Below are 27,789 nucleotides of genomic sequence, written 5' to 3' on the forward strand. Positions count from 1 at the left end.
TGTTTGGAAACCAACTGGCTGCCTGGACGTTTTGGGAAGAAAGGAATGACAAAATTCTAGGCCAGCAATTCCCAAAGTGTGGTCCCAGGAGCATCACCAGGAATTTGTTAAAATGCAAATTCTCTGGCGGTTTCCCAGACTTCCTGCATTTGAAACTCCCGGATGGGGCCCAGCAATCTGATTACAGAGCCCTGCAGGTAGCTTTGATAGTCAAGTTTGAAAAACACTGCCGTAAAGCTATCGATTTTTTTTTTTTTTTCCACCGAGGCTTCAGTGTGAGTATACCTGGCTCAGGGTAACTTGGCAACTGAAAATCTGTATGTTAATATAGGACCTATGCTCATAGACGAAATTATTAATAACAGCATCGTGGTAATACTGGATATAGGAATCAAAATTATATGTTATATATATATATTTTGTTTTGTTTTGTTTTTAAATTCTAGTCGCTTTTCGTCTGTTCATCCACCAGCTCTTGACCTGTTCAAAACTAGTTTTCTAGTAGCCAAAGAGATCTTTTCAGTTACTGACAAAAGGATGTTAAAATCTCCAACTGTAATTGTGGATTTGTTTATTTCTCCTTTTAATTCTGTCAGTTTTTGTCTCACTGATTTTGAAATCCTATTTAGGTATTTAAACATTTAGGATTGTTAGGTCCTCTTGCATTGACCATGATACCATTAAGAAATGACCCTGTCTTTTTTTCTCTTTATGTACTTTATCTGATTTTAATATAGACAGTTTTTATTGTTAGCATAGTTTATCTTTTTCCATCCTTCTAACCTATTTTAATCTACTTGTGTCTTTATATTAAAAGTGGATCTCATGTTGATAGTATATACAATAAAACCTTTGTGAGTATAATTCATTCTGGAAACATGCTTTTAATCCAAAGCATATGTATATGAAAGTGAATTTCCCCATAAGAAATAATGAAAACTCAGACAATTTGTTCCATAACCCAAAATACTCATATAAAAATGATTATAATACTGTAATAAAATACAAAATAATATAAAATATAAAGAAAAATAAATTAACCCGCACTTAACCTTTGAAAACCTTTGTGGCTGGTGTGAGGGAGACAAGAGAGAGAGGAGGGTTATTGTGTAGAACAACTTTCACTATCACTAACGGGGTCACTGCTGTCTATTGGCTCAATGGGATCTTCTGCATGGGGGCCATTGTATATGCTCACAGGGATGTTGACTACAGTACAATATTAATAAACTTGTCATATACTGTATTTTATTTGTATATTATTATTTTTAATTTGTATCCAAGTTAGCATATAGTACAATAATGATTTCAGGAGTAGATTCCAGTGATTCATCCCCTATCACACTCAGTGCTCATCCTATCAAGTGTCTTCCTTAATGCCTCTTACCCATTTCGCTCATCCTCCCACCCACAACCCCTCCAGCAACCCTCAGTTTGTTCTCTGTATTTAAGAGTCTCTTATGTTTTCCCCCCTCCCTGTTTTTATATTATTTTTGCTTCCATTTCCTTATGTTCGTCTGTTTTGTATCTTAAATTCCTCATAAGAATGAAGTCATATAATATTTGTCTTTCTCTGACTAATTGCACTTAGCACAGTACCTTCTAGTTCCATCCACAGAGTTGCAAATGGCAAGATTTCATTCTTTTTTGATTGCTGAGTAATATTCCATTGTGTGTGTGTGTCTGTGTGTGTGTATACACATATATATGTATATATATTCCATTGTGTGTGTATATATATATATATACACACATATATACATATATATACACACATAGATTACATATGTATGTATATATGTAATCTATATATGTATTATACACATCTTTATCCATTCATCTTTCGATGGACATTTGGGCTCTTTCCATAATTTGGCTATTGATAATACTGTTATGGATATTGGGGTACATGTTCCCCTTCAAATCTGTATTTTTGTATCCTTTGGGTATACCTAGTAGTACAATTGCTGGGTCATAGGGTAGTTCTATTTTTAACTTTTTAAGGAATCTCCATACTACCGTTTTTCAGAGTGGCTACACCAGTTTGCATTCCCATATACTGTATTTAATGTAACTGGGCAATAAAGCAGCAGAGGAAAAGGTCTATATCTGTAGGCAGCCTGACCTAGAATGAATCAAAGCATTCCTAAGCTTACTCTTGTATGGAAAAGCAAAAGACTGTCCATAGGTGCTTTGAAGTGACAAAAAATACACTAGTGCCAGTTATGGGCACTTCCAAAGTTCAGAAAAATCACTGATTTCTGCCAAACACCATGGTCTGAGACTGAGCATCTGAGCATGGGAGGTGATCACCCACAATCCTGCAGAGAGAGAGAGAGAGAGAGAGAGAGAGAAGAACCATTGGCTCAGTTGTGGTGATTGTGTGACCTTTGGCATCACATACTACTCGTATTTGCAAGACATTGCTCATTTATCAAGTTAAAATTTATTAGAAATGTTTATTAGAAATGTTTGCTTGTCTTGCAGAATACTCACAGAACAAATTACTTGCAATCCAAGATTTTACTGTATTTGGGTCTTGCTTTTTTTTTAAATCTAATCTGATAATTTATTAGCGTGTTTAGAACATTTTCTTTTGTTTTTTTTTTAAGTTTATTATTTATTCTGAGAGAGAGAGAGAGAGAGAGAGAGAGAGAGAATCCCAAGCAGGCTCCGCACTGGCAGTGCAGTGCTGGAACTCAGGAACTGCAAGATCATGACCTGAGTTGAAACCAAGAGTTGGACACTTAACCAACTGAGTCACCCAGGCACCCCTAGAACGTTTTCATTAAAGTGAGTATGAGTATGGCTGCAGTTTTTCTATTTTCCTATCTGTTCTTTGTTCTCTAACCCTCCCTGCTTTTTTTTTTTTTTTTTGCCCTCTTTTGGATTAATCAAGAAATTTTTATGTTTCAGCTTACAATTTTTATGATGCAACCTCTTTGTTGACTTATTAGCCATACTTCTTTGCTTATTGTTTTTTAAGGTATTGATTTAGGGTTTCTTGTATACATCTTTAACTTATCTCAGTCTGTCTTCAAGTAAAGAATATACCTCTTTATGTATAGTTAAAAAACCTTATGGAGCACCTGGATGGCTCAGTCGGTTGGGCATCTGGCTTCAGCTCATGTCATGATCTCACAGTTCATGAGTTCAAGCCCCGTGTCCAGCTCTGTGCTGACAGCTCGGAACCTGAGCCTGCTTTGGGTTTTATGTCTCCCTCTCTCTCTTCCCCTACTCTGTTTGCATTCTGTCTCTCTCTCTCTCTCTCTCTCTCTCTCTCTCTCTCAAAAATAAACAAACGTTAAAAAAAAAAAAACCTTACAAAAGTATACTTCCATTTTCCCTCACTTAGGTTTTGTGCTATTATTTTCACACATTTTACTTCTACCTATGTTACAAGCACACAATAAATTGTTATTTTTGCTTCAAGTAATTATCTTTCAAAGCTATTTTTAAAATAAGAAAAATGTTTATGCACACATTTACTATTTCTATGTAGATCAGATTTCTATCTAGTACAGACATTCTTTTTTTTTATGCTTATTTGAGAGAGAGAGAAAGTGTAAGCAAGGGAGGAGCAGAGAGAGAGAGGGAGAGAGAGAATCCCAAGCAGGCCCCATGCTGTCAGCACAGAGCTCAATCCCACAACCCTGAGAACATGACCTGAACTGAAATCAGGAGTCAGATGCTCAACTGACTGACCCACCCAGGCGCCCCACAGCCATTCTTTTTTAAACAGTTTTATAGAGCTATAATTCACATACCATGTAATTCACCAATTTAAAGTGTATATAATTCAATGGTTTTTAATATATTCAAGGAGCTGTGCTACCATCACCATAATCAATTTTAGAATAATTTTAATGTCCAAAAAAGAAAGCATATATACATTAGTCACTCATTTCTGCACAAACCCTTTGACCCTAGGTAACTAGTTATCTACTTGTGTCTCCATGGATGCAGTTCTCTCAGTTTTTGCTTCATATGCTTTGAAACTCTGTTATTAGATGTATAAATATTTAAGATTGTTATGGTTTCTTAATTAATTGACCTATTTTTCATTATGAAATGACCTTCTTTATCATGGTAATATTCTTTGCTCTGAAATCTACTTTGTGTGTTATTATTATAGTCACTCCAGCCACTCTTGACATTGACTCCAAAAGAAACTTTAACTCCAAACATTAACTCCAGGGAAAGTGAAAAGATGTTCAGAAAAGGAAAATGATTGTAATTTACTACATGGCTAAGCCCTAAATAGCATACATAGTCATGATAATGCAAATGCTGAATATCAATCTATTCTAATTTAAATTCCAGTGCAATATATTGAAAAGGATGGAGGAATGGGAAATGTTTGTGTGTGTGTGGACGCACATACTGAGGAAGAAGCTGACTCTTTGTAATGCATACTGAGAGGTTAATAAATATTGCTTAAATCAGGGAAAAAAATGTAGCCACACCACATGTTATTTCACAATATGGAGGTACGTGTCAAAATCAAGGGGTTGGGAAACTATGCAAAGGGTCAGATAGTAAATATTTAGGGGTTGTGGGTCTTGGGGTCTTAGTAGCTATGGCAGCTACTCAACTATGCCCTTGCAGTATGAAAGCAGTCATAAACAATATGGGCATCCTTTTCTTTCTTTCTTTCTTTCTTTTTTTTAAAGTAAACTCTACATCACATGTGGGGCTTGAACTCATGACCCTGAGATCAAGAGTCACTTGCTCCATGGACTCAGCCAGCCAGGCACCCCTGGGCATGGCTTTTCTAGTAAAACTTTATCGTAATAGGCCTGAGCTGTTAATATTAATTCCTGACCTAAAGGAATTGAAAGTAGTTGACTCGGAGGTAAGAAAAACAGGGGTGAGGTGGGGCTGGGAAATGTTGTGGTCTTAAAAGACCTTGTATAACAAGATGACTCTTTAAATTATGAGTATGTGTTATTTTGCTTAAAATAAAAAGAATCAATAGAGGGTAAAAATAAAGCCCCCTGCCAAGACTGTCTGCCTCTTGCTTAAAGAGACTGAATGGGGAATTAGTTACACAAAATTACCCAGCTCAATATCCTATATATAATGTGAGCTTTTGAATTGGTGTATTGAATCCTGTATTCTCCCATTGCCTTTGGGATGTCGTAATGAAGCAGTTGTGAGATTTTCCTGAAGGTAGAAGGCTGATTTCTCTGATGCATTGTTTCAGAGAGTTCAAATTCTTCAATCACTTGGCAGAGTTTGCAGCAATGGTGGTACCTGCAGCAGTGAATCAGAGACACGGAAAAGACTCCTAACATTTTGAACCCAAGTTTGGGAACTTTAATTGAAGATGGTGTAAGAACAGAAGCAGAGTGAACCAATAAAAGATGGTATCATTACTACCATACTCCTATTACACAACAGAGAATTCCAACTGTCTTAGACTTCCCAATAAGACCTCAAGAACAGAACAGTTGACTAGCATTGGATCCAAGGCAACTGTAGGGACCTCAGCACCCAAACTAATGGATCTTCCATTTAATCTTTTGACATTAATGTTACTGATGTCACTTCCCTACTCTTTCAGTCTCTGCTTCTTTTTGTGCCCTCTGCCTTTTTGTGCATTCTTGTCCCTAACCAACTATGCATTTTTTAAACTTTCTCACTGCCAACTTGTAGTGTCTGGAAGGCAGTATCCTTTAATTTGTTTAAGGCCTGACGTGACACTTTTGGCCTCTCTAAACTCTTTACTGTCCTTCTAGACACTGCTCTTATTGCTGTTTCCTAGTTTGGATTATCCATGGTTTGGTTACTTTCTATATTAGGCCTTTTCACAGATTGGTCTTCCTTTGGCAAGGGGTCAACCCCAGTTCAAAACGCTGTGGCTACAGAGTCAGGGTCACATAGAACAGAATATGGCCACCAGAATATGACCAAGAGGTACCCTCCTAGTTGTGGTCTATGGAAGGGACAGTCAAAGAGAGGTAAAATAGAGCTAATGATTAAGAGATGGAACAGCTACTGAGGGTAATTACTATGCCTAAGGACAAAGAAATAGGCAATATTTAATTGATATCTATTGAGGGAGGTCTTTATAATAAAATCATACAGGGGAGAGTAAGAACACAGAGTTAATGATGTAGGGTGGGGTTAGGTGGGAGTGGCATTGCATAAAACCTACATGAGAAGAATGAAAATTCCCTAAATTACCTGCGGAAGATCTGAGTCTGGATTGGAGATGTCTGTGGAAGTTAAGGGTAGCTGGTTGCTTAAACATATTTAGATAAAGAAGGAATGGGAAGTGAGTCACAAGAGACCAACATATTGTACGATTCCATTTATATGAAGTGTCTAGAATAGGCAAATCCATAGAAAAAGAAAGATAAATAATTGTTTAGGGCTTAGGTGGGGGAAAATGGACAGTGACTACTAATGGGTATGGGGTTTCTCACGGGGGTGATGAAAATGTTCTAAAATTGATTGTTGTAATGGTTGCAAAACTGTCTGAATACAGTAAAAACCATTGCACTGTACCTGTTAAGTAGATGAATTATGTATCATGTAAGTTATATTTCCATAAAGCTTGAAAAGAGGCAGTAGAAGCTTTCCTGAGATTCCAGTATCATTGTCTTGAAATCTTAAGTTGTTGCTGGACCATGGAAAGCCATAATTAAAAAGGAAAATGGTCTGGGCAAACAGTCTCTCCTTTGCTGTCCTGCCCACTGCTCCCTTGTGGTGTATTCAGTAAACTTCTATCTCCTTTGTTCTGCCCTGGGTGAATTCTTTCACTGCCCCTGCCACCATTCTCCACCCAATCTGGATGACCTGGCATTTTGTGGCCCATATGGGGAATCTCTGCTGGGCCCAGACTCTCCCTGGATTCTGCAGGAATTTCTCAGGACTTTTCCTCAGAGAACCATCTCTAGTAGTCCTTGAGGAACTGATGACCTTGGCTGAGGTCACTCCTTGGTAAGGAGCCAAAGGCCCCAGAGGGAAATTGCCAGACTGCCCTTGCCTGAAAGGGTGAGGGATTTCCCCTCTTGACCTTCAGAGGAATCCTTTCTTCCCTCACCTTTCTCTTTTCAGCCCTTTGGCAGTCTAACCCTAGTACTCATCCACAACTGAAGCTTTCTGGCCAGGGCAGCTATCCCCATGTGGTCTGAAGGTCCAAGGGCAAACAGGTTCGACACCTCATGCCTGTGAGGGCGAAGACTGCTTTCCTCTCCTCTCCCACTCCATCCCCCTGAGGTCTCTGTTACCAATTTGCAGCACATTTGGCAGCAGAAGCTCATCCAGGGCAAATCTGCACACATTACAGACTCAGTTGGGACTCTTTCTGATGCTGGCTGACGCTCAGCTGCCTTGCTTCCTTCTCCCCTGCACGGTTTTTTCCTTTGTTCCCTCAGATCCAACACCATCTTGATCTACAGGCAAAATACATTCCTACCTGTCTGAGTGAATCCAACAATTATGTATAGGAATGATTATCCAATAAGGATTCCAGCCCATGCCATCAGAGGGTCCCCTCTCCCTAAATCCCATGGACCTGGCTACCAGTGAATTTCACTCCAATCTCCTTTCAGCACATTAAATAATACCATGTTCTGGTCTATAACTGCACAGAACCCCTGATGGACCCACAAGTTGAGGTAGAGACGTGCACCCACCCTGTCTAGCAAGAAGCAGCTACTGAAGATGAGACCTCTACTCAAATACCAAAGATTTGTCATTGTTGATCTGTCAGGGTGGAATCCAGAGGCCGTTTTACGCAACAGGTTTGAGCAATGGAAACCTGAGTAAGGCAAAAGGGCCCAGAGTGATAACCAGGCTGCATGCAAACAGGTGCATTAAATGACCCACCTCAAAATAGCCATAGCCCCCAGCTGACCAATGGGCTACTTACAACCAGGCACTGTTACCAAAAAAGGAAAATTCCATAGGTTCCCATACCTCCTCATTTCACCCCATAACTATAGCCCCCCCCCCACCGCCTCCTGGCAGACAGCCTATCCTTTGCTGTCCTGCATGCCACTGCTCCCTTACAGTGTTTTCAAAAAACATCTGTCTCCTTTAAAAAAGGGGGGGGGGGAGGCGTGGCTCAGTTGGTTAAGTATCTGGATCTTGATTTCAGCTCAGGTCACCATCTCATGGTTTGTGGATCGAGCCCTGTGTCAGTCTCTGCACTGACAGCACAGAGCCTGCTTGAGATTCTCTTTTCTCCCTTTCTCTGCCCCTCCCCTGCTCATGCGCGCGCGCTCTCTCTCTCTCTCAAAATAAACTTAAAAAAAATAAAGGGAAAATTGTCTGGATGGTCAGCACCATACCGTGTCCATGTTATGTATAAGCTACAGTAAAGAAAGCCAACAAAAAACTAATCAAGTCCAAGCTTCCGAAGTGTATATAAGTAAAGCAATGTATTCAATAAATAGATTTAAATATAAACCTGTATGTAAATTTTGTCAAGTATAAATAACATCCTCGTCACTAAAAAAGTAAGCTCCTAGTGTTAAGGGATAGTATTTTACTTGAATGATCATTAAATAAATTCAATTAATCTTTCTTGTTGGTTGCTTAATTTTACTTATTTTTTTAATGTTTTATTTATTTTTGAGAGAGAGAATGTGTGTGTGAGCAGGGGAGGGGCAGAGAGAGAAGGGAACAGAGGCTCTGTGCTAAGAGCAGCAAGCCCAATGTGTGGCTCAAACTCATGAAACGCAAGATCATGACCTGAGCCAAAGTAGGACACTCAATCACCAGCCACCCAGGCATCCCTGGTTGCTTAATTTTAAAGTAGTTTCTAAAAGACTGATAGCATAATCATTAGTCTGGTAAAGGTTGAAAAGTGTCAGTGAGATGTCTGAGTGCTGGCAAAAGGTAGGATAGATGGAAGCTAGGTCCCCTGGCTTCTTACCAGCTGTTGTGACATAGGTAACTCACGCATTGAGCCTATGTCCTCATTTATAAAGTGAGGATAATGGTATTAGACCGCCTCCCTTACAAGTCATTGGGAGGTTATAAGCTTGTGTGTGAAAATACTTCAAACAAGTTAAACTCCATGCAAGTGTATGATACCTGTTCTCATTAAGCTAGATGTCATTTAGTTAACTTAATTCCCATGATAATGGTTAATAAGATAGCGTTCTGCAAAAAAGTCCTCTGCTCGCTGCCTAAAATGCCATTTGTATGCACAGTGAACTCTATAAGCTTGTTCTGCAGCCATCAGGATATGTGGCTATCAGTTTAATATCTTCAAGAACATTGTTCCTAGAAATGTTGTTGCAAATGCCCTGAAAAGCCCTCTTCCAAATATGAAATAGGCTTATAGGTTACGACTGGGCATGCGATCATCCAAGAGATGAGAACTGGTAATAACACTGCTGCCACTTTATCAGAGAAGGTTAAGAAGGGACCTCCAACCTCAAATTATAAGATGTTTGCAACACATCACATTTTGTCAACCAAATAAAGAAAATGAAGTTTAATTTCCCAAATTTTTATTAAAAATGGACTCTCATCAGATATGTTATTGCAAAGATGAAATCTCACAAAAGAGCAGTAAAGTTTGCTGTAATAATAAGCTTTAAATAAATATAAACTCTTTTTGCAGTTCTTTAACTTGAGAGGTTTTTGTTATTAAAAAAAGGTGTTTTCTTTTTTCCATGAGTCATGGACATTTTCCTACAAGAATTTCTATTTATTGAAGTAACTTAAGTTGTTAAAGTCAGTAGGGAGGAGTAGTGATCGTTGGGGAGGGGGAAAAGGTGGTGCAAATTTAAGTCTGAAAAAATTAGAAAAACAATTCCCAGTTCATGTCTTAAAATCTTTATTATTTGGCACTCCTTTAATGTAAAAATAGCCATTTTTCCATAAATCCTCAGTCTTTACTTTGCACCTTTAAAGAGTTGAAATAATTCTACCCAATTAACCACAATAGTCCCATGGCAGATACAAAGCTAAAACTAAAAGGAAACTTTTCAATATATCCTATAACATGCATTTGGTTATGGCTACCTTAACTGGATATTTTTTAGATCAAATTTCTCCTTAGGTAGCATTTTCGTTTTGGAAAATGCTGAGGTCAATGTCTAGGAGCAAAATATGTCTATGCGACACTCCTTTCCAATTGAAGATATTTTATAGTTAACAAGCAAAACTGAACATGACAAAAATAGCCTGAATACAGTACCAATTCATTAGCATTTCCCTGGCAAGCTTCCCTTTGGCATTTTTGCATACACATAGGAGTCAGTTTTGGAGGGCAATGGGGGTGCAATAGCACTACTTGTTTTTTTGCTTAGCTCCATGAGAGTTAAACAGATGTGTGCCCAGTGGTATAGGTATTCGATGACACTATTACCAAACTTCCATACTTCAATTCGAGAATGATCTATACCAAGAAAAAAAAAAGTTAGTATGGATAGTTTTGTACCTTTATTATTAAAATATATAAGTTCCAGTATTATGATGAAAGTTCATCAGATATGCTTTGAATCAAAACCATGGCAGAATTTTGTTTAAATGTATAATTATAAGAAAATGGATAAATAAATTTTGATACATTCATATAATAGAATATTGCATAGCATTTAATGAATAAAGAACTAAAGCTACACATTACATTGTGGATAAATCTCAGAACGTATTATCACAAAAAGCAAGTTGTAGAATAATATGTTCTTTTGGATACAATTAAAATATAATTTAAAACACTGCAAAATAATTTTGTATTGTTTGTGGATTCATAAACATGTAAGTAAAAGTAAGGAATCATGCATAAAACTGATAAACATCAAATTCATAATAGTCTTAGCTCTAGAGAGGAAAAAAAGAGAATGGGAGGGATCAAGGAGAGGTAGAAGGTCTCAACTGTTTCTCTAATGTTTTATTTCTTTAAAAATGTCTGACTCAGGGCGCCTGGGTGGCTCAGTTGGTTAAGTATCTGACTTTGGCTCAGGTCACAATCTCATGGTTTGTGGGTTTGAGCCCTGCATGGGGCTCTGCATTAGCAGCTTAGAGCCTGGAGCCAGCATCAGATTCTGTGTCTCTCTGCTACCTCCTCCCCACCCTGCTTGTGCTCTGTCTCACTCTCAAAAAATAAACATTAAAATAGAAAAAAAAAAAAGTCTGACTCAAACATGTATAACATTCAGATTGGATACAGAATATGGCTCTGTAATGACTACACAGGTGTTAGTCTCTAACTTTGGTTTGTAAACTCTACACCCAACGTGGGGCTGGAACTCAGGACCCAGGGATCAAGAGTCTCATGCTCTTCCAACTGAGCCAGCCAGGCACCCCTATAATTTCTATGTTTAAAATTTTTCCTAATTAAAATTTATTTTAAAATATGTAATAACTGCACACCATATGTTTCATTTGTTAAATTGTAAACTATTAAACTGCCATTCATAAAAGTTACTTTTTCCCAGGAGTCAGTGACTAATATCCAGATAGAATGGTCCAATGAAAAGAGAATATACTTTAAAATTGAACATATCTGGGTTTCAATCTTGGCACTACCCCAACTAGTTCTGTGACCTTCAGCAGGCCACTTAATTGGTGTTAGCCTGTTTCTTCTTCTACAAAACAGGGATAACACCTCAGAACTGTTATGAGGATTAATAAGAAAAGATATTTAAAAATCTGTCACAGAGTAGCTGCTAAAACAATATTTCTTTCAGGTGCCTCTCACTATTAGCTCGATGTTTTATTCATTTTTGTTACTTCTTATGTCTACCACAGTGACTAATCCAATAAATGTTTGCTGATTTGAGTTGAATAAACCATTAAGTGATACTTATAATTGAATAAGAGTTTTTAAATGTCATCTTCTATCCAATGGCTCATTAATGACAAGTATGTCCTTCATGGATCTGTATTAGAATGACAGAACGGGGTGCCTGGGTGCTCAGTTGGTTAAGTATCTGAATCTTGATTTCAGCTTAGGTCATGATTCAGGATCTTGGGATCAAGTCTTGTGTCTGGCTCTGTGCTGAGCATGGAGCCTGCTTAGAATTCTCTCTCTCTCTCTCTCTCTCTCTCTCTCTCTCTCTCTCTCCATCTGCACCTTTCCCCCTGCTTGACTCTCTCTCTCTAAAATAAAAATTTAAAAAAAAGGATAACAGGGACACCTGAGTGGTTCAGTCGGTTTAGCATCCAACTCTTGATTTTGGCTCAGATCATGGTCTCACAGTTCATGAGTTCGAGCCCTGTATCGGGCTCTGCGCTGGCAATGCAGAGCCTGCTTGGGATTCTCTCTCTCCTCTCTCTGCCCCTCCCCTCCTCTCTCTCAAAATAAATAAATAAACTTAAAAAAAAAGAATGACAGAACATTTTATTTCCCTATATTCTATCCCTTCTTTCTATGAAGGAAGAAGATTCCCTGAATTAGATTTAGCCTTTCTATGATTTCAAAGTTTTGACTTCAACAAAAGTACAATACAAGATATGAAAGGCACGTAAAAACTGGGAAACATTCACAAGTCTCAATTTTTATTTGAGGCTGATTTAAAACATGGAGGTACAATTTTCTAAAACTTTTTCTTTCAACACACACAGAGGCACTGTCTTTTCTCTCGGTTGTAACTGTTCAATAAATGTTGAAACAACATTAAATTACAGAATGGTTAAATTAGGTCTTTCAAATATTAAAATATTAAAATAAATTAAATAATTTATTAATTAAATAATTAAATAATTAAATAAATTAATTAAAATAAATTAAAATATTTCAAATATTAAAAGTCTTTTCAGATTATAGGTCAGTAACAAATGAATAAAACAAAAACAGATGGTGGTCATGAGAGCATAGTACAAATATCTGATTCATCTCAAGTTCTGGGCAATCCCAGACCAATCCACATACATACTTAAAATATTGAGGTGCACTAGTTGTAATTGATTCCTTTTTTTATTAATTCACTTCCTGGAAACTTTACAAAGTAATGCTATACGCTGGAAAGATTACTTTGATTATCTTAACGTTCCAGTGTTATGAATCTAAAGTTCATCCCAGAACACACCTAAAACCAAACCTAATTCATTTTCTGAGATATCGGCTCTGCTGCACCCCACAGTTTTTATTCTTTCTGCCCTTTCCAAATCCCCATTAAGAGCTCTGTTCCATTGATGCCTGCCTGCCTGCCTGCCACAGCGTTTTTATCTCAACATCCAAATGAAACAGACCCCTATCTGCAGCCATTATTAAGCTAGTAAGCCATCTCCACGGTGACTCAAGGACATGAGGATGGGGAGGGAGGCCTCTCCCTTTCACAAGCCCCTGTTGCTTATTTCCTGTCTTATTGTTACCCAGGACAGAAGCTCTGAACCTATCTGGGTTGTGGTTCCTGTTTGCCTGCGTTTTCCAGTGAGAGAGTGATGTGTTAACAACAGCTGTAATGATTTCTCTAATGAAGCCTCCTTGGCTCTGTTGGGTTCCCATTAACAACGGTTGAGCGCTACTGCCCTCTCGTGGTGGATGGACGCCAGATTTTGCCGCTTGGCAGATGACAAGAGCCAGATTGCACAGGTTTGGTAATTCTTTCAAACAGACCAATTTGTTTCATTTCTAACTGTTAGAAATTATGGATTTTTTTTTTGTTTTTTGTTTTTTGTTTTTTGTTTTTGCTTTGCCTTGGTAAAGCTTATAGTAAATTATTGGAGGAAATCTGAGCTAAAAGAATTGCTGGGTCAAACCCTTGAATCTGCTTATAAACCTATTAACTCAAAAACATTTAATGGTATTTTTGTAGGTTCTAGTTTAATCAAACTTTTTTTTTTATATAAAAAATTTTTTTCAACGTTTATTTATTTTTGGGACAGAGAGACAGAGCATGAACGGGGGAGGGGCAGAGAGAGAGAGGGAGACACAGAATCGGAAACAGGCTCCAGGCTCCGAGCCATCAGCCCAGAGCCCGACGCGGGGCTCGAACTCACGGACCGCGAGATCGTGACCTGGCTGAAGTCGGACGCTTAACCGACTGCGCCACCCAGGCGCCCCAATCAAACTTTTAATTACATAAGGAATTGATTTTGCTGAAAGCTGTGGGATAGTCCAGGATATTTCTAATTCAAATTCCCTTTACAGATCTCTGTTTTAACACTAGATTAGTAAAATCCCCTTTTGGGAATTATAGGCAATTAGAAAGATGGGCAAAGCAAAAATAATGAAGTAATTAAGCATCAAGTTCAAAAGTCAAAGTATAACTGCTCCTTTCAACTAATAACCCAAGTATTTCTTGAATGCTTCTCTCCTTAGCCTTAGTTCTTAGTTTTAGTTCCTTTATTTCTATTGTTTTGTATACCTTGTGCCACCTTTTAACATTACTGCCACATGCAATGGGCTGAATGTCCTGCAACATCATATAGCTAAAAGATCATGTGTGTGCATGTTTCAGTCAGTTCTTAAGTAGGTCAGAACACCCATATTGGCCATGGCTTTCAGGCACTTACTATGTTATCATTAACTTAAAGTGATCCAAAATGTACTGTAGAGTGCTGCTTCTAGGATCAGTGTTAAATGGGGAGGTAAAAACACATTTTTTTCTCAAATTATCCGAAGTTGGGTAGAAGTTTGTTCCAGACTGAACATTGTGTTCTTGCAGGCATATTAGTTTCATTTCTGTTGGTATAATTTCCTTACAATATCACATTGTATTGGCGCTTTTTTTTTCATGATATATCTATAAATCAAATATGAGAGGGGCGCCTGGGTGGCTCAGTTGGTTGAGCATCTGACTCTTGGTTTCTGCCCAGTCATAACCTCACCGTTCATGGGTATGAGCCCCACTTGGGATTCTCCCACTCTCTCTCTGCTCCTCCCGACCTCATTCTCTCCCTCTCTTTCTCTCAAAATAAATAAACTTTTTTTTTAATGTGAGAATTGAAATCAATGCAATTTGCTTTACAAAAATTCATAGTTTAATGCAATAGACTCTGAACTCTGATTATGTACTTTCATCAGTAACAAATATTGAGCATGAGCCCCAATACATGTATATTTATTTATAAATCATTCATTTTAAAACAAAGTAGGCAGTGATGGGCAATAGGCAATAATTACAAACAAAAGTCCTATAGTATTTTTCTTACACCCCAAAAGTACAGGTATCAGCTGTTTGTCCTTTTGTTTCCTCCTTTTTGTTTGGAGCTTTGTCGAGGAAGCTTACAGAGGGCTCTATATTCAGTAAACACACTCATAATCTCCCAGTTTTCACTCTGGTTCTCTCCCTCTCAACTGTGTCTGATGTCCCCCAGTCCAGAGACTTTCTATGTTATCCCCTTTGAGAAGTAAATTTCTAGTGTTGGGGAGAGGAAGTTGCCCAGTGGTGTGATGTAGAAATGAGATACAGACAAAAACACTAAAAACAGAAAGAAAGGAGAAACAACAGGGAAGAGAAAACTTCAAAAAATAATTATTGTTGGGGTGCCCAGGTGGCTCAATGAGTTAAGTGTCAGACTCAATTTCGGCTCAGGTCATGATCTCACGGTTTGTGGGTTCAGTCCCTGCATCCGGCTCTGTGCTGACAGCACGGAGCCCACTTAGGATTCTCTCTCTCTCCCTCTCTCTCTGCCTCCCCCACTCACAACATCCCTTCCTCCCTGTCTCTCAAAATAAAACATATGCTCACAGAAAAACCTTGTAAACAAATGTTCATAGCAGCATTATATACAATAGCCAAAAAGTAGGAACAACCCACATGTCTCCATCAACTGATAAATGGATAAATAAAATGTGCTATATCCATATAATAGAGTATTATTCAGCCATAATAAAAGAATGAAGTATTGATACATAGACCAAAGATGAACCTTGAAACATTATGCTAAGTGAAAGAATCCACCTTGTATGACTCCATTTATATGCAATGTCTAGAACAGGCAAATCCTAGAGACAGAAAGTAGATTAGTGGTTGCCAGGGGTAAGGGTAGGGAGGGGCAAAGAATAGAACAGCTAATGGGTGCTGGGTTTCTTTTCCAAGTGATGAAAATATTCCAAAATTAGTGGTGATGTTTACAAAACTTTATGAATATACTAAAAACTACTGAATGGTACCGGATAAATTGGTGAAATTTGTGGTATATGAATTATAATCTCAGTTTCTCACAAAAGACAACGGGTCATTGTCTTCAAGATTATGTTCCCTGGGAAACTAAAAATCAAATATGAGGGTTGAATAAGAACATTTTCAGACATGAAAGTCCCAAAAAATTTACCATTCACACACTCTTTCTCAGAAAACTACGAGAGATATGCTACCTCAGAGCAAGGCAAAGTAAATTCCTATGATAGCAGCAAAATGGATTTCAGGAAGGCAACTGAGTAGCAGATCTGGGTGGGGGAAGACCCCAGATAGGAGAATCAAGATCTCTAGAAGGAATGGTTTTAAGGCAAAAAAAAAATGGAACTAAAAAAAATTACCTGATAAAACTTCCCCCAAGGGAAATTATATGGAGAGACAAAATGGATGGGCTGGGAATTGTCAAGAAATACAAAGAAAATTTAGGAACTTAAAAAATAAAACTAAGGGGCCCCTGGGGGCTCAGTTGGTTAAGCTTCCGACTTCGGCTCAGGTCCTGATCTCACAGTTCGTGGGTTTCAGCCCCGCGTCGGGCTCTGTGCTGACAGCTCAGAGCCTGGAGGCTGCTTTGGATTCTGTGTCTCCATCTCTCTCTGCCCCTCCCCCGGCTCACACTCTGTCTCTGTCTCTCAAAAATGAATAGACATTAAAAAAACTTTTTAAATAAATAAAAAAAAATAAAAGTGAATTATTTACTTCAGGAAAGACAAAGAGTGAAAAAGGAGCAACCAAAATATGTTATATGTTCAGCTGTGGATCATATTTGCATAGGCAAAATCATGTAAACAATGCATTTTGATTTAACTCCAAATGATAATATAATTACATTGGGAGGACAGGATAAGAGAAAGGTGGTACAACAGAACTCAACTTTCGTCTATAATAAGAGGAAATCAGTTGACGAGGTTTAAAATTGAGGAATGAAAAGATAGCAATGCTCTACGGTATTAAAAAGACAGAAATGTGCACATGCCAGAAGAAATAGTCAAAAGAGTCAAAAAGAATGGCCTCTGATGAGGGGACCTGGGGAGACTGAGAAGAGAGAAGAGGGATGGGCTAATGACTCTTTTGTTAGAAGGCTTTTAGTTCCAGTTGACCTTTTAAAATACTTTTAAAAAACATATAATTTTTATACTCCTTTGAGATAAAAGATTATTTAACATCCACTAAAATGAAAAAAAAAAACTGTGTCAAGGAAATCTGGAAAAATATCTTAGCTTTAAATAGAAAAATGTTCTCATTAAACTGATTTTTAACAGACCTTATTGGATATTAAAGCATCAGTGATGGTACCTAGATAAATAAAACCATGTTGTTTCTCTAATTTCAATAACAACTGTTGGAAAACTTCAAAATTTAAAACCAAAAGCAAAAAGAGAATTGATGATTTGATTTTTTTTCTTTCTTTTTTCCCCCAGGATGACTTGGACTAGAGATGGAAAGGGTCTGCATGCATGGAAAATGGGTCAAGCATCCAGGCCCCAGGTCTTTACTGAACCCTAAACTAGTTTCCCAGACAGTGTGTGAGTTGAGTGCTTCTCCAATATCTTTCATACAACGCCCTTTAAGAGGTATTTGCCAGAACAAAAGGAATCTATTCTGAAACTAAATGGATGTTTCCTCCTCTAGAGCCTGAAATCTAGTGAGCATCTCATAAAAGGCACCCTCAAGGCTCCCTGTTTAACCCAGGTCTAACTGTGATTGCAGGTGGGAAAACAACAAATCTCAGAAGGAATCACCACCCAAGAAACCAAGTCTAAGAAGGCGGTAGAGAACTGTAACTAAATCCAAACCAATGAGGGTATATAGAGGGTCCAAATTAATAGGACAAAACAATATTCTTGGCATCTTGTTCATTTCACTTTGACTTGTTTAAAAGAACCAGGCATATGATAACAGTTGCATATTCAGTTCAGTGCTGTGTTCACATTTCTTATTTGTGGAAAGTTGGTAGTGTCTTATTAAAGGTTCCTATCTTATCTTCAGCTGTGCCATGAGGAATGAAGGAGAGGCTTGTCCCACTCTTGCAATGGAGGGAGATAGAGAATAGCAATTGCTAGAGCCACCACAATGGTGGCAATAGTGCTTAGGGAAAGATCGCCTGGGGAAGGTGAATCTTGAAGACAGTTAATCAGGGTTGTGAGTCCAGCAGTCCTTCCCCCATGATGGTGGGTCATCTCCCTCCGTTGCCATCTCTGGTGGATCATGGTGGTGTTTTTTTTGAGGAAGCTGGTGAGTTTCTTTATAGATGGTAATAGCACATCTATCTGGCTGCTTTGGCAGAGGAGGAGCTCTAGGGCTCCTGCAGGGGAACTCCTGCAGAGACCAGCATCTATAGACTTAGAGACCCTTGGATTTAGGCATGGGGAGGAAGTATGGCCACTTGGCAGAAATACAGGCTCTAGAGAGCAAAGTGATTCTGGTCACACTTGAAATGAGAGATCATTCTTCTTGCTTCCAAGTCTGATAACATTTCCCGGTAGATAACATGTGTCTAACCCCCTGGGATGGGGACATGGGACAGGTATGGGACACCCTACAGAAAGAGCAGGCAAAGTTGGCAGCATAGGTCCAAAGTGGAGTGGGGAAAATAGATCCTTGAGAAGGTGGTCAGGTCATGGGTCTTCAGGAAGAAGAGGACAACTACTGGAAGTGCTTTAGGCAGAGTGACAGAGGTTGTTGATGCACTACTGCATGCACAGCTGTCTGGGTCCTGGTCCAGGGGTCACTGGAGGCACTGGGTTCCCTTACAGGAAAGTATGTCTGCAACATTCACATGCAATGAATGGCACAGCCTTAGGACGCCAAGCTTGCTGAACAAAGCTGTCCAATACTCCTTCATAGATGACAGCCTCAATCTAAAGGTGGGATTCAGCTGCCTGGAATTCCACCAGAATATAAAATACCCCTTTTGATGCAAATCAAAACCACAATGAGATATCATATCACACCTGTTGGAATGGCTGTTATCAAAAATTCAAGAAATGACAACTATTGATGAGGATGTGGAGAAAATAGAACCCTTGTACACTGTAGGGAAGGTAAATTGGTAGAGCCATTGTAAAAAACAATATGGAGGTTCTTCAAAATACTAAAAATAGAACTACCATATGATCCAGCAATTCCACTTTTGGGTATATATCTGAAGGAAAAGAAATCACTGTCTCAAAGGGATATCTGCACCCCCATGTTTATTGCAGTATTATTTACAATAGCCAAGACATGAAAACATCCAAGACTTGGATGGATGAAGAAAATGTGGTGTACATATATACAACGAATATTATTCAGCCATAAAAATAAGGAAATCCTGTCATTTGCAACATGAATGGCCCTGAAGTCATTATGATGAGTGAAAAAAAGTCAGACAAAGTCAAGTACTGTACGATCTCACTTGCATGTGGAATCTAAAAAAACTGAACTCAGAAACAGAGCATGAATTGGTGGTTACCAGAGACAGGGGCTATGTGCAAAGGTGGTCAAAAGGTACAAACTGTCAGTTATAAGATAAATAAATTCTGGGAATGTAATGTACAGCCTTGTGATTATAGTGAACAATACTATACTGTATATATGAAAGTTTCTAAGAGAGTACATTTTAAATGTTCTCATCACAAGAAAAAAATCTTTTAATTAAAAAAATGTTTATTTACTTGGGGGGGAAGGGAGAGAAAGAGAGAGAGAAGGAACAGGGGAGAAGCAGAGGGAGAGGGAGAGAGAGAATATCAGCGGGGCTCAATCTCATAAACTGGGAGATCATGGCCTGAGCCAAAATCAAGAGGCAGATGCTTAACCAAATGAGCCACCCAGGTGCCACCCCCCCAAATCTTTTAATTATGTGAGGTAATGGATGTTGACTAAACCTACTGGTGGTGACCATTTCTCAATATGTAGATATATCAAATCATTATGTTGCATACCTTAAACTAATACAATGTTATATGTCATTATATCTCAATAATAACTGGGGAAAATTAAAAAAAAGAATAAAAAATAAAGTGTACCTTTTCTAAGACATTAAACAAATATATATTCCTTTCCAGAACTAGGATGAAGTAGGGTGATAGTTGACAGCAGAAGTCCTAAGAAAGTGTAGACACATCACCAGCCCTGATTTTATCTTCTTGGCAAAATCATTAGTTTGAAAAGCTTGGTGGGTTAGGAGCTGTGTTAACAGTCCCTCCCCAACCTAGGCAGAAATGATCACTGTTGGTGGTATTTCATGCTAGGTAGTGTTGTTGACCGGGGCTTTAGTTAACACTGCTAGAAGGCTCAGATAAATTTTGAGCCACAAATTGCCCTGCCAGAGGCTCTTCTCTTTCAGGCACAGAAAGGTGCCCCCGTGAGTTCCCCTTCTTTCCCTAAATGGAGAGCTTACAATTTCCTAATACAATTGCACCTGAAGGAGAGAGGGTTGGTGTCTGGGTGGCCTATGAACTTTCTTGATTGCAGCAGAGACTGCTATAATGCTAAAGGTTTGGCAGTGGTGGTGGAAGGGGGGCCTGAGGGCTATCAGGGTTCTGGCTGAATCCAGCTGTGTTAACTGCAGTTGGAATTCCTGCCACCTGAGGACACTGTTGGAAAAGAGAAAGTGGTGGAAGCTTTGGCGATCAAGGCTGCTCAGGAATTGGCTAGCACAGTTGAAAGGAGAGGAGAGGAGGCAGAAATTTGCATGTTTACCCAAACAAAGGAGCTGCATATGACTATAGGAGTTAATTCTGGTAGGCAAATCAGAGGTGGAACCTGAACTGCAAAGATTCCCATAAAGCATTGGGACAATGTTACAGAAGATGTCTTTGTCTGGAGATGAGCTAATTGAGGGTGAGAGCCAAATCCTGAACACACTTGCAAGACGGGGAGTTGTGGGGCTTGCTCCTCATCCCCAGCTCCCATCTGACAAAAGGACTAGATTTTTCAGTGGTGAGCGCCTGTGTCCTTGCCCGAGAAGGTGAAACAGCAGTCTGGGAGGACACCAGTGACCCTAGCAGCAGGGTCTGGCTCTAGGCCAAGGGGCTGGCATGTTGGGGTCTACGAAGTGGAGCAGGGACTCAGGTCGCACGTGGAGGGGAAGGGCCTACTGGTGCTCATGGTGGGGACTAAATCTACCTTAAAGGGAGGAGCAGCAAGCAGGCACTGACACAGAGATGTTTCTTCTGGATTTTTAAGTCTTCAGTGAACAGTGAGTGAACAAGTATGGAACAAGTGTAGACAAGGATAGAGTTAAACAAGTTTTAATCTTTGGTTTTGCTCTTATTATAATTTCTCTTGAATAGCACCTTAAAAGAAGTGATACCTGTGACATCTATAAATTCAGAGGCTCCCATGAATCAGCCCAGAGTCATGAGGCTACAGAAGCCATTCCAAATACACATTCTAATCTTTATTTTTTTAAGTTGATTTATTTATTCTGAGAGAGAGAGAGAGAGAGAGAGAGAGAGTAAGGGCAGAGAGAGAGGGAGAGAGAATCCCAAGCAGGCTCCACACCTTCAGCCCAGAGCTTGATGCAGGGCTCAGACTCACAAACCCATGAGATCATGACCTGAGCCCAGATCAAGAGTCAGATGCTTACAGATGCTTAACTGACTGAGCCACACAGGCACCCCAGAAATTCTAATCTTAACTTTTATTTGAATGTCATGTTCTCTCCTGTTCTCTAGCATTCCCAAACTTCTGAGAGTACCTTGCTTTCCTAGGTGATTCGATCTCTCCCCTTCATCTATCTGCCCTGGCTCACTGCTACATGCTTCCACTGCCAGAGACACCCTGAGGAGGGTGGTTGCCTTCCTCTTCTCAGACTTTCTCTGGTTCTCAGCCTCTTGGCATAATATGCACATCACAAAAGTCTAGAAACCCTTCTGACTTAGTCCAGAGTCTCTACAGAGAGTTGGAAAGGTGGAAGGGGAGGAAAGGGACAGGTTTAGTAAAAAACTTCTACAGAGCCATTTTCCCAACTGATGGTTAGTTTTTCATCAGTAACAAAATAGATACAAACTTTAAATTTCTTCCTAACTGGTACATTCGCACAAATGGCCTGAGGTCTCTGGTGGGATAACATACACCCATGGAAGAATGTATGCCTATATATGTATAGATATTTTTTTTTAATTTTAATTCCAGTGTAGCTAACATATGGTGTTGTATTAGTTTCAAGTGCACCATATAGTGATTCTACAATTTTATACACTCCTCAGCCCCTTCACCTAATGGGTATTAAGGAGGGCACTTGTGAGGAGCACTGGATGTGATAGGTAAGTGATGAATCACTAACTTCTACACCTGAAACCAATTTTACCAAATATGTGAACTAACTAGAATTTCAGTACAAATTTGAAATAAAGAAAATCCCTTCACCTATTTCACTCTGGATATTTACTCTTATATGTGGTCAGTTCTCTGTGGCCAAAGAGCTCATCACCTTTTCCAACCTGGGAGCTCCCCTACTCTGATTTCTGGTGATTCTGCTTCTCCAAAAAGTCTACATTACTCGCGTATAAAGTCTCATGATCTATCATTTTCTTTGGTTCTTCATTGAAACCCAAAGATAGTAATAGCCTTTTTCCTTAATGTACTTGTTTCTTTTCCTCACTGCAGCCCATATCCTCTATTGTTTTTTAGTAAATAATGCACATGTAGTCAATAAAATGGGAGATGAACATGATTCTGAATTCTCAAACGTGTGGCATAGACAGTGACTTTGGGTAATGCACTCGATTATAGTGTTCCTCCCTGTAGAGGATTACTATCAGAACTATTTTCCTAAAAATTGAACTTATGAGGCACTTGCTTTATTGTGATAAAAATATCTGAATATTTGAATTATAACTATGTTTTATTGCTGTTAGATTTCGAACACAATGAAGTGTAAATTTACCTCTGATATATTCACCAATGAGCTTTAAATTAACTTCCACATGCCTAGCAGTTGGATCAAAGGCACAAATGTTCGCGACAAAGTGTCTGTTAACATACTGTGAACAAAAGAATAAAAGTTATGGGAGCATCAGCAAGTGGGAGTATCCAATTCATGAGTTTACATAATTCCATTTCTGTAAATTAAAAAAAAAAATTTTAATGTTTATTTTTGGGAGAGAGACACACCCAGAGTGTGAGCGGGGGAGGGCAGAGAGAGACACAGAATCCAAAGCAGGCTCCAGGCTCTAAGCTGTCAGCACAGAGCCAGATGCAAGGCTCGAATCCACGAGCCGTGAGATCATGACCTGAGCTGAAGTCGTCAGATGCTCGACTGACTGAGCCACCCAGGAGCCCCCATTTATGTAAATTTTAAAACAGGCAAAACCAATCTACAGTGTTAGGAGTCAGGATTCTGGTCACTCTTGGGGTGAGTGAGAAAATGTGCGTGTGTGTGTGGTGGGGTAAGTGATAGAAGAGGGTACAAAGAAAGGCTTTGGGGGTGCCATTAATGTTGTTTCTTGAGCTAGATGCTGGTTACAAATGTTTATTGTGTAAAAAAATCTTGCATTTGTACACTTAGGATTTGTGCAATTATGATTTGTATACCTAAACTTGTGTGGGTTATTCTTCAACAAAAAGAATGTTTAAAAAAAAAAAAAACTTACCATTTTACACTTGTCCCAATTTCCAAAGTCACTTGATAATTCCAGCTCTGGATGAATGAACAAGATAACCGCTAACAGGATGTCATGTACTAGTTTCGTGTTGGCCTCCACCTCCTGGGACTTGGTGTCTGGCAGGTATGTGGGCTCTACTGAAGGATGATAGTCATAGAGTAACAGTGAAACAAAGTCTAAGGAGGTAAGCAGTTGGAGGCTTTCCTGCAGCTCTTGCAGCATGATTCGGAAAAAGAGAATTCCTGCCCGCTGGACTTCACCTACATTTTCAATCTCTGAAACAACAGAGTAACATCTCACACTGTTGTTCAGTACATATATTGGTTTTTCATAGCATTCTGAACATAATAAAGTAAACTTTTTTTTTTCCAGGAAAAAGACAGCCATATCCTATGCTTTTAAACAATCTTCGTTTCTCTAGTCATGAAATTAATATGCAGAAATGGAATTACACTGGTGAAGCTCACAGGAAGAGGCTTTGAGGAAAGGTAAAAACTCAGGTTTTGGAGTTGGACCTCAGGTTGAATACCCACTCTTAGGTTTTTCTCTCTGAACCTCCTTTTCCTTTCTGTGAGCATAGGCTGATCCCTACTTCCCTGGTGATCTGGGAATTGAATAAGATGATATAAGTAAAAGTGCTTAGTGGTAAGTACATAGTGGATGCTCAAAAAACATAAATTTTCTTCTTTTTTCTACTTACTCCACCCTACCTGGTGGCAAGAAACCTCTCAGATTAATCCCACGTAGTGTTACTCTATTTACTCCATTCTAGATAGCCAAAGGTCTCCATGTTTCCTTCTTCCTTCCCTTATGGCCAAACTGATTTTGTACTAAGAGCAGCCTATTGGATGTGGAATCACAAGAACTGGGGTCTAGTCTTGGGTTCTGCCACTAAGCTCCTATTGGACCTTAACTCTGTTGGTTTTTAGCTTCTTTATCTGTAAAACAAGATAAGATTCACTTGTCCCAGCGAATGAATACTGTGTAATCTAGTGGAAAGAGCACCAGACTGGGGTGCAAATCCAGGTTTCATCACTTGGTAACTGTGTGATTTGGTGTGAGTTGTTTAGTTTCTCCGAGCTTCACTTTCCTCACCTGTGAAATGAGGTATCACCATTCACCTCACAGAGTTAGGGTAAGGACTAATTGAAATTACATATTTAAAGTGCTTGATACATGATGAGGCATTTAATAAATGCTAGTTCTATATTGCCTTTATGAGTCCTTCCAGTTCTAAACCATATGATTCTAGCCAAGAAAATGAGACTTAATACCCTTTCCTCTAATTTATAGACCACACTCATCAGCCCAAGACTGCATGAGGGAATTCCTTTCATGCTGTATATTTTTGTATATTGTAACAATTCCTTTTAGAAAGTGCATCCTTCATTGCAATCTGTGATTCCCCCAAATTTATTAAACCCATGAATCCAGAACATTTACGTTCACAATACCTAGGATATAGTTTTTCTTTATTTCTCCAGATGTTTCTCCCAATATTTCGTAGCAGGCAGCTTGGACCACCTTTATCATTTTCTGCAGATCTTTAAATTCTCGATACAATAGCATCTTATTCCTGCCAATGTTAAAATCAAGAACTCCTAAGGCCTTTCCCGTTCTCTCACGGAGTGGAATTACTATGTGGTTCTCTCCACAGACAGAGGCCAAAATGACTTCTGAAGTGTCTGTACACTTAAAGAGGAAGTCTCTGAAACCGAAACCAAATAAGCATAAGGATATAAGACATCAGCAGTCTCGTAACATTCCACCCAAACATACTGAATCACTCTTTTGTGCCAGCGATGCTCCAGCCACACCAGCCCTTGTTTCATCTGCCTGGACCGCTCCCCCCTTTCTTTCACAGAGCTCTCTCTCTCTCTCAGCTCACTCATTAGAGAGAGAAGCCTTCTCTGACCAAGCAATCTAAATAAAGTAGCAGCGCCCAGGTCGCTGTCCATCTGCTACTCTGTTTTATTGTCTTTTGCTATGCTTCTACTTGTCTGAAGGTATTTGGTTTTTGTTTACATATTGTCCAATAAGTACCAGTTGAATGCCTGAAGGAACTGATGAGTATGTTAGGTCAGGTTCCCTAGAAGCAGAGCCCGAGACATGAATGCTTCTGCAAAGGATTTATAGAGGGAGTGCTTTCCACAGAAACCTGTAAGGGTCTGAGGAAAGCAGAAGAGGGAAGAAGAAGCTAATTAAGAATGTGAAGGCTAGGGCTGCTTGGGTGACTCAGTTGGTTAAGCATCCGACTTTGGGCATCATGATCTTACTGCTTGTGGGTTCAATGTGAGTTCAAGCCCTGCATCGGGCTCGGAGCCTGGAGCCTCCTTCAGATTCTGTGTCTCCCTCTCTCTCTGCCCCTCCCCTGCTTGCTCTCTCTCTCTCTCTCTCAAAAATAAGTAAACTTATAAAAATTTTAAAAAGAATGTGAAGGCTAGCCTCAGCCTCATCCTAAGGGGAGCTCTGGAAGGCAAATGGTGCCAAGAATCTGCCCCACCTTGGAGAGGTCTTTTATCAGTCATTGGCTCCACCATGCATCTTTGGGTGTGTGTTGTAAGATGAGTGTTTACCTAACTGTGATGCACAGCCAGGTAAGGGGCTCCCATCACTCAAGGGCACTGCTCCAGAGGAAGCTACAGTGTGCAGCCCCTAGCAGAATGTATTTTAGGGATCTGGGTAGGGCCTCAGCAGCACTGCTCCCTGGAGGGACCTGAGATTTTCATTGAAATGTAGTAGTGGTTTCTCTCTCTAGTGAGGTATAGACACATCTCTTTCCCCCTTTCCAGTCTATGTTGACATTCAGATGTCATTCTTTTGAGGTATTTGTAAAAATGTTGGTGCTTTGCCTAGCCTCAAAAAGCACATTTATGACTCAAAATACCAATCCTATAATGCCAGGGAAGATTATGTCCTTTATGTCTTTTTTTTTTTTTTTTTTTTTTTTTTTTTTGCTGTTCCCACTCCTTCCTGCTGCTGAGCCACCACTTTGTGTCTTTATGATAACCACAGTCATGAAGCATCATGCCAAACTTTCCAGGCATAAAGATAAAGCTGATTGGTCAACAAAGTTCCTCAAGAGGCACCTGTTGTAAGTTACACACAGGAGTCCAGATTGAGTCTGGGTGTGCAAGGACTCTCATAAAATTCGACCAGCACAAGGAATAACTGTGGAAAAGAGGTTGAAACTGAATGAACATTCAGATATGAGGCCAAACTAAAATTTAATTAACACATGTACTTAAATGTCAAGTTAGCCTACCGGACTGGGATAGATTACTGCCTACTCAACCACACTGACCTCTAACAAGCAGTCAGTCCCTTTTGTGATAGGTGCGTCCCAGGTTGAGATCAGTTTTGCATCTGTCCGGTTTGTGTTCCTGGCATCCCACAGATGAAAGGCATGCAAAGTAACCCAGAGCTGAGTACTTATTAAAGACAATGTTCTCTGCTTCCTCCCCACCTTTGCCTGGCCTGTTTTCTTCAAATAAAAAATACACGTCCACAGGCTAGCTAACATTAACATGATGAGCTCTGGTAAGTGACATGGATGTATTTTTCACAATCATGGTGGATTTTTGTTGAATTCCATGTTTGAAAAAACATCACAGAAAAATAAAACACTATCATGCTTTAAAACATGCAATTTTAATATAAAATACCAATGAAATCTGTTTTAAAAAGTACTTGAAGGGGAAAGGAGTTAACATGTCCCACGCAAACAGGAATTTTTCTTTAAAACCTATCAGGGTAAGATTTAAGTATACTAATAATAGACAAAAGCTGTGTCTCTCAGATCTACTATCACAGTAGGGGAATGTATTTTGGCAGTCGAGCAAAACAAACATGAAAATGCTTCTCATACCTGAAGATGCATGTCTTCCTGAAGATGATAGGGGGATTCCTGTGGATTTTTGTTAGACCCAGGTGCCTTGTAACCATCATATTGCGTAAAACATAGTCTGAATCCTTGAAAACAGGAAGAGATTTCAACACAGAGAGAAATAATTAAACCTTACTTTCCCTTTAGAGAAGTTTGGGGAACAGAAAAATAGAGGAAAAATTTTAGGAAAGTTTAGATGATGTCTAGCTTGAAGTCTCAGGACATTTTACTTAGTACTATTAAGAATGAGGTATTC

The 27,789-nt window shown here is 39.2% G+C and overlaps 1 protein-coding gene and 1 long non-coding RNA gene across 44 annotated transcripts in view; one reads left to right on the forward strand and one right to left on the reverse strand.

The window, feature by feature from the left end:
• Positions 1-60: 60 nt before the first annotated feature.
• On the forward strand, positions 61-25,611 carry LOC105261162. 3 transcript variants are annotated; one of them, XR_006589743.1, is made up of 5 exons: positions 136-275; positions 13,292-13,507; positions 17,477-17,700; positions 24,020-24,135; positions 25,305-25,611. It is a non-coding gene; the product is annotated as an uncharacterized LOC105261162 (long non-coding RNA). The 3 variants fall into 3 exon arrangements; XR_891053.4 differs by lacking the exons at positions 24,020-24,135; positions 25,305-25,611 and having other exon boundaries at positions 61-197; positions 17,477-17,630; XR_891054.3 differs by lacking the exons at positions 136-275; positions 24,020-24,135; positions 25,305-25,611 and adding an exon at positions 2,737-2,793 and having other exon boundaries at positions 17,477-17,630.
• The window catches only part of EFCAB5 (EF-hand calcium binding domain 5), a 198,426-nt gene continuing 180,422 nt past the window's right edge, over positions 9,786-27,789 (reverse strand). For 29 of the 41 annotated variants that reach the window (XM_045044905.1, XM_045044891.1, XM_045044887.1 and 26 more), the window contains 5 exons: positions 27,516-27,619; positions 25,102-25,355; positions 23,636-23,922; positions 22,930-23,026; positions 9,786-10,366 (listed from right to left, as the gene is read on the reverse strand). In XM_045044905.1, the coding sequence (XP_044900840.1) occupies positions 10,173-10,366; positions 22,930-23,026; positions 23,636-23,922; positions 25,102-25,355; positions 27,516-27,619 (936 nt within the window). In that variant the 3' untranslated portion in view covers positions 9,786-10,172. Of the gene's footprint in view, positions 10,367-12,320; positions 12,565-21,552; positions 21,933-22,842; positions 23,027-23,635; positions 23,923-25,101; positions 25,356-25,751; positions 26,819-26,848; positions 27,031-27,515; positions 27,620-27,789 lie in introns of those variants that run through there. The other 12 variants (XM_045044893.1, XM_045044892.1, XM_045044894.1 and 9 more) reach the window with 12 other exon arrangements.

This window comes from Felis catus, chromosome E1, assembly GCF_018350175.1.
Source record: "Felis catus isolate Fca126 chromosome E1, F.catus_Fca126_mat1.0, whole genome shotgun sequence".
Lineage (NCBI taxonomy): Eukaryota > Metazoa > Chordata > Mammalia > Carnivora > Felidae > Felis > Felis catus.